Source organism: Adiantum capillus-veneris, chromosome 7 (assembly GCF_014529385.1).
Source record: "Adiantum capillus-veneris isolate H3 chromosome 7, ASM1452938v2, whole genome shotgun sequence".
NCBI classification, from domain to species: Eukaryota; Viridiplantae; Streptophyta; class Polypodiopsida; order Polypodiales; family Pteridaceae; genus Adiantum; species Adiantum capillus-veneris.
In genome coordinates this window covers 131,794,478-131,801,167 of record NC_140937.1, presented here as the reverse complement: position 1 = coordinate 131,801,167, position 6,690 = coordinate 131,794,478, and the positions used below count along the sequence as shown (strand labels likewise).

The window sequence follows — 6,690 nt, the reverse complement described above, 5'->3', positions numbered from 1 at the left end:
CATATTAGTTAACCATCGTTTTGGGAGAAAGGGGGTGTATGCTATAATTTTTCATCCCGTGTACAACTGAGGACATGGGATGTGCTAAGACTTTTGCCATCACAGCTTTGGAGACCTCGATGATAAGTATTCTCTGCCTGGCCCCGCCTCTCTCCCTGTGTGTGTGTGTGTGGCTGGCATTGCTCAATAAAGTTGTTTTGAACTAGTCACGGCTGTGCAAGTTGCTCAATATCTTGAACCAGTCACGTATGCAGGCTTTGACAGGCATGCAAGCATGCGTTTAGAGATATTGAGCAATTTGTGCAATTGTGCGCTCTCTCACTCACTCACTCACTCTCTTTCTCTCTCTCTCTCTCACACTCTCTCATCTGTGCGATCAGCTATAAAAGCTGTCTCACGCCATCTCCCTCCCTGAGCTCTCTCTCTCCCTCTTTCTCTCTCTGTCTCGCCATGGCCGCAGCTCCTGCTCCCCAGCAGGGACAATGGACAACCGGTCTCTGTGGCTGTTTCGAGGATCTCTCCTCTTGTGCGTAGGCGTGCCGTAATTGCAGCTACAATATTGTTAGGCTGGGTCTCCTTATAGAGATTTTACCATGTGGAAAAAGAGAGTACTCATCATTGGTTAATTTGATTCATGGAGCAGGTTGTTGCAGTTGCTGCTGCCCGTGTATCCCTGTGGGGCAGGTAGTCAATGTTCTGGACAGCGGAAACACATGTGGGATTTATATTGTGCCTCTGCATAGCGTTCATCTGAAGTAGCTGGCTCGATTGATTTTATTGTAATGTGGGATTATTGACGTATTGGTGGTGTGGTCTTTAATGCAGCGTGCTGTGAAGGGGGGTTGATATTCTGCGTCCTTGAGTCGCTGACAGGTCTTGGCTGCCTCTACACGTGCGGCTACCGCAAGAAGCTGCGCATGCGCTTTGGCCTCTCCGCCGACCCCTGCAACGACTTCCTCACCGACTGTTGCTGCCTCTGCTGCTCCATCGCCCAAACCCACCGCGAGCTCAAGAACCGTAACATGGACCCCTCCCAAGGTACTTAGCAACATGGCAAAACACCATGCCATCACAAGAAGATGTAGAAATTTTCTCATGTAGGAAAACGGAATCTTTTTTAGTGTTTTTCATACGCTCCATAACATCATGAGCTTCTGCTCAAGAGGCACCGCATACTTAGCTAGGTACAATGGGGAACACGGGACCGCCCCCCCCTCTCCCCCCCCCCAAAAAAAAACACCGGGCTGGTGGTTCCCTGTCCCCAATCGTACCTAGCTAGGTATGTAATGCCTTCTCCTCATAGAAGCTCATGATGTTGAGGAAAGTCACAATGTGGGAATTATTGTGAGAATTTGTCCAAAACTTGGCGGAAGGGTAAAAGTCACAAAAGTGATTGTCCTTTCATTGATACACACTTCGACTCTTTGGTTTAAGGTGTTAGAACCAATTTTAACCACTCTGAAAAGCAAAGAACGGAGCGTATTTGTCATGGGCTTACACTTATCAAATCATTGGTTGGGTTCATTTTGTTACAGGTATTTTACTTGTTATAGGGTGCTTTTCAAGCACATAAAATTACCCACTGTAAAATATGAAGGTCAAATATTAAGTGCCCTTGAACTTGTTTTTATAGCAAATATTATTCTCCGGGCATTGCATTAAAATAAAACATGGATACAAAGACTCCGGGCGAACTATAGCCATGGAAGACATAGGTGACCAAAAAGAAAAGTTCTACAAATCCCAAAAAGATAATCAGATCAGTCAGCAGGTCATCGTTCAATGCCGAGATGGATGATGGTGTAGGGAAAGGACTCTTAGTGTCCTTTCTCGGCCGTCGAGAGTCGGGAGGAGGAGGGACCTGCAGTGAAGCCTGAGCGGACTAAGAGCAGGTAACGGCGCAAGCGATTGGCCAGACAGTTTAGCGACAGTTTCAAATTCTTGATGCTGATGTGGTAGCAGCTCAACACATTCTGCCTGCTGAGTTGGTCGAGGTCCCTCGTCGTCCGAAGGCTGGGTAAATTCCGTCTGCTGACATGGCGTGCATCCAAGCCCTGCAGCACCACATTCCGCAGAAGAATGTGCAGTAGATGGAGGGCGTAGATTGACTGCCCCCCGACTCCCGACCTTGACGGTGGGTGGTCAAACGACAACCACTGCTTCTGTTATTACTTGCGCTGACTTGGTGTGCAGTCATTGGAGCACACAACGATTATTCTGAGCGCTGAGCGCTGAGCGCTGAGCTGCCATGCATTGATTGGAAGAGGAAGGCTCTGATTTCGCATGCTGAGCTAGACACCTAATATTGGTCGACTATGCCTCTGAGATTCAGAGCACTGAGCTGGCGTGCATCCAACAGTCCTCCACGTCTATTCTATCAACTAATGGGGTCGGGATGGACGGCTAGGATGACCTACCTCCCAACCAGCGACCTTGACGGGCAATGAGTCCTACAACAGCCCCAGTCAGAAGATGTCTAGAACCAGCCAGTCGTCGTTGTCATCCAAGAAGGAACAAGGAGGGTGACCTCTCTCACATCCAAAAAAAAATGGGAGGCTAGAAGGAGTGGCAACAGAGAGAGATGCGCAAAGATGGTCACGCATCCCCCAATGGAACGACCCCCGTCCCTCAGGACATGCCTCCGACAACCTCCTTGATCGTGAGCCGCGATCGCTCGCAAGCAAGATGCAATAGAGCAGAGCGCGGCAACGACTTATGCACGAATCCTAGGCTTAGTTATAGTCTCACAAAATGACTCTTTATATAGTGCATTTTTGGCAAATTTATCTCACAAAACCAATGAACTTTAAAAATCTTGAGTTGATCTTTGGAGAAATGATTTTTGTAAAATAGTGGAATGATCTTCAAAACCCTTCAAAAATCGCCATTCGGCCGCTCCATGGCATTAGTTGCTCAAAACTTGTTTTAGCTTAAGGAAGTTTTAATATCATTTAGAAGAAAGTTGAGGAGTTAATTATAGTTTTAAATCAAAATATTCTATTAACTATAAGTTGCTACTAATCAACCAAGTAAGCTTGTCTTGAAGCCGGTTTGTTATTCACAAAATAGTAAAGTAAATCGGCGTGTATTCAAGCCGGTAATTTCTTATTCACAATACTGTTAAAACCGGCTTGCCTTAAAGCCGGTTTTTTATTCACAATAGTGTCAAGTAAAATAAATTGTGGCCTCCAATATTCGCAATAGTGATAATTGCACATGCGCATGCGCTTTGGCCTTCCTGCGGACCCCTCCAACGACGTCCTCATCGACTGCAGCTGCCTTTGTTGCTCCATCTCCCAAACACACCGCGAGCTCAAGAACCGCAACATGGACCCGTCCAAAGTTATCATCCCAAAAGCTTTGCCTACATCCCTAGCTAGGTACGATTGGGGGCAGGGGACCGCCGGCCCGGTGGGGAGGCCGGGGGTCCCTTGCCCCCAATCGTACCTAGCTAGGTATGTGGTGCCTCTCGAGCAGAATCTCATGATGTTATGCATTGTATGAAAAACACTAAAAAAGACTCCATTTTCCTACATGAGAAAATTTCTAAAATCTTCTTGCTATAGAGGAGACAAATGAAGGACATTCACATTTTAGACTCATCGGCGTTGTTTGATTTGATTGGGAGGCAATGTTTATGTCAGGACAAGGGTAGGTGCAGGCTACGGGCCAACAAGAGGAGATGGTTGTGGGTAGAGAAGAGCATGCCTTTATATAAAAGGTAGTCATTAGCCAATAGAGACCATGAGGTCAGAAATATATATGAAAAACACCAGCATTTACTTGTTTTAGGGTGCTTTTTCAAGTACATAAACCATGCTGAATCTTTGAAACTTTAATGATAAGGATGCCATATTTCTTATCCACAAACCTATTAGGTCTTTCTTATCCACAAACCTATTAGGTCTGTCCCAATCTGAGAAAAATAAAAATTCTTTCAAAACATAGCAAGTGCATAAGTTAAGGGTGAGTTTAGGAATGAAAAGCAAGATGATAGTGAAAAGTCAAGAGACATATGAAGGTGGAAAGTCAAAAGAAAAATAAAGACAAAAAGTCAAAAGGTAAATGAAGATGAAAAGTCAAAAGATCGTTTGTGTCCATATAAATAGATACGTGTTTTTCTGCTCTTTCATTTTTTTTTTAGCGTTTTCTTTTAAGTTTTTTTAGCTTCCCCCTCCCCCCCTTCTCTCTCTCTCTCTCTCTCTCTCTCTCTCAATGTTGTATCCATCTTTCTTAAGTAATATTGTTGCAAGTCTATGTGTTTCGCCATATATTGCTTGTCGTTACGTATTATAGATTAACACATCGTTTTTTCTTGTTTTTGAGTGGAATCTTTGAATTAAGAGCATCTTTTAATTTTTTTGAAGCCGTTAAGAATACATAAACCTAAAACTTTAAGATATGGGTCAAACTTTGAATTTTTGTTAGACAAAAATGCTACTTTATCCTTATTCATGCTGAATTTATTTTATCTCCCAAAGCCAGAAAAATTTAATTTGGAAATCAAGGTCTGATCTTTTGAAGAATGTTTTTTTTATAAAAAAGATAGCCAAAAGATCTTGAAGAGCCTTTAAAACAGCTGGACCATAAGTAGCCCTAGTAACTTACCCCTTTCTTATTGTTTTAGTTGTACTTAGTACTATGAACCAACATAAGTCATGTAAGAGCCAACATAGTAAACAACTAATGCAGGAACTAACATGAGAAAACACAGCAGCAAGTACCCTCTCAAAAGGCCTCCAAGACATTCACATGTTTTAGCTTAAGTAAGATGTCCTCCTTATGTCATGCTCATGAATAGCATCATTTAGAACAAAGTGAGGAGGTATAACAAGAAATAGTTGCTAAAAGCCACTTAAACTTGTCTTTAAGTCTCTTTCTTGAACGTGAAATTAAGCGTGGTCTCCCAACATTTTCATGAACCATGGATAGTCTGTTGAGGACACGAGTTATCACACAAAAGAAGTTTTGGGCAAATCCTCACAATAATTCCCACATTGACTTACCTCAACATCATGAGTTTTTGTGAGGGAGGCACTGTATACCTAGCTAGGTACGATTGGGGGCAGGGGACCGCCAGCCTTGGTGGGGAGTTCGGTGGTCCCCTGCACCCAATTATACCTAGCTAGGTATGGGGTGCCTCTCGAACAGAAGCTCATGATGTTATGTATTGTATGAAATACATTGAAAAAGACTTCGTTTTTCTACATGAGAATATTTCTAAATCTTCTTGTGACACAGCCAAGGAGTGATAAGTAAAATTAACTCGACAAATTTTTTATGTTGTCAATGCAGGGTATATTGCTACTCCTCCAACTGCTCCGCCTGTAGGCCAATTCATGCACAAAGGTTGATTTGAACTGATAATTGTGAGATACAATAGATGGTGTGTAAGAAAGACCTATCGTATGCGGTTTTTTGCTCCTTGTAAGAGCCTGTTTACTTACTAAGATAAATATTTTGTATTTAACCATAGCCAAGTGAATTTTTTTACTTTTAGCAACCTTCACAATGGAAGGAAATTAGAGGGCAAAGATTGATCTTGAATTGTTGTGGTTCCTCATAATTTTGTAATCAAATCATTCATCTTTTTCTCTCTCTCTCTCTCTCTCTCTCTCTCTCTCTCTCTCTCTCTCGCACGCACACTCACACACACCAGTGTAATAGAGAGTTTGAAATGACGTTCCACACGAGCCCTGTTCCCTCAAATAAAGATGGGAACGGAACGCCCTTCCAAAACGGGGTGTAACTGGAATGGTGTTCTAGAATGGGAGGAACAAGGCGGAACGACAAAAAGTGGGGCGGTTCGGACAAAATAGGCATTTGGGATAAAAAAGTGTGTTCCGGCCCTGTTCTTGTTTCGGCTCCCCCTTCTCCTCCCCATTCCCGTCCCGTTCCGGATTCTTCCGTTCCGGGTAGCTATGACACACACAGACACAAATATGTTTGGATTTATTGAATTTTATTACATATGTTCAAGATCAAAAGAGCATGAAAGATTAACTTACAATTTAAAGTGGCTAAGTCAAAGGGTAGTATGATAACGTACTAGAAAACATGCATCTTTGATAAGGCACAACTTTGATTTAAATGAACAATAAGAATTATTTCCTAGTTGCTTGAACAACAAAACTCTGAGCTTTATTGTCATATTGCGAAGTGGCAATGTCGCAAGGTGGACACAACTAATTATTGGCTTGTGGCGCTCAAAGCCCGTTTCACCCCAAAGCGTAAGGGGTTTGGTTTCAAGTGATTTTTTTTTGTGAGGTTTTTGTCACTTTACATTACCTTTTTTAAAACATCAGCAATATTTAAATTGTCCATAATCAATTCAAATAACGGGGGACGTTTAATCGGCTGAGACAATTGTGATCCCTTTACTCAAATAATACATGAGTGGATAAACATATGCTCATTTTTCATCAAGCTTAGCACAATCAGAACTCTTTCCCTTCCCATGTGGAATAATCCCCCCACCATATGGCAACCTCCTCCTCATTCCTCCCAAATCCCTTGTGCCCACAAATTTCCAGATTTTCCTCAAAGCAAGAGAGCTTCTCGGACGAACTTCCCGTGCCAAGCATAACTTGCTGCTCCGGTCACTGAGTGACACACTGTAACACACGGCTCGAAGCCCATCATCTTGGCTACATCTAGAATTCTTAAACCTTAGCATTTCTAGTTCAAATT

The 6,690-nt window shown here is 42.9% G+C and overlaps 1 protein-coding gene across 2 annotated transcripts; it reads left to right on the top strand.

Annotated features, from left to right (window-relative positions):
* The first annotated feature begins 235 nt into the window (after window positions 1-235).
* On the top strand, window positions 236-5,598 carry LOC147454637 (cell number regulator 2-like). 2 transcript variants are annotated; one of them, XM_086516525.1, is made up of 4 exons: window positions 236-526; window positions 644-715; window positions 826-1,038; window positions 5,296-5,598. In XM_086516525.1, the coding sequence occupies exons 1-4, from the start codon at window positions 451-453 to the stop codon at window positions 5,352-5,354; spliced, it is 420 nt and encodes a 139-aa protein (XP_086372651.1). In that variant the 5' UTR covers window positions 236-450; the 3' UTR covers window positions 5,355-5,598. The 2 variants fall into 2 exon arrangements, with proteins under 2 accessions (XP_086372651.1, XP_086372652.1); XM_086516526.1 differs by lacking the exon at window positions 5,296-5,598 and adding an exon at window positions 1,634-2,824.
* The last annotated feature ends 1,092 nt before the right edge of the window (window positions 5,599-6,690 follow it).

Coding starts and splice junctions, on each gene's coding strand:
- LOC147454637 (XM_086516525.1), top strand. CDS start 451: ATGGCCGCAGCTCCTGCTCCCCAGCAGGGACAATGGACAACCGGTCTC. Junction 716..825: donor TCTGGACAGCGGAAACACAT/GTGGGATTTATA, acceptor TCTTTAATGCAG/CGTGCTGTGAAGGGGGGTTG. Junction 1,039..5,295: donor TAACATGGACCCCTCCCAAG/GTACTTAGCAAC, acceptor TTGTCAATGCAG/GGTATATTGCTACTCCTCCA.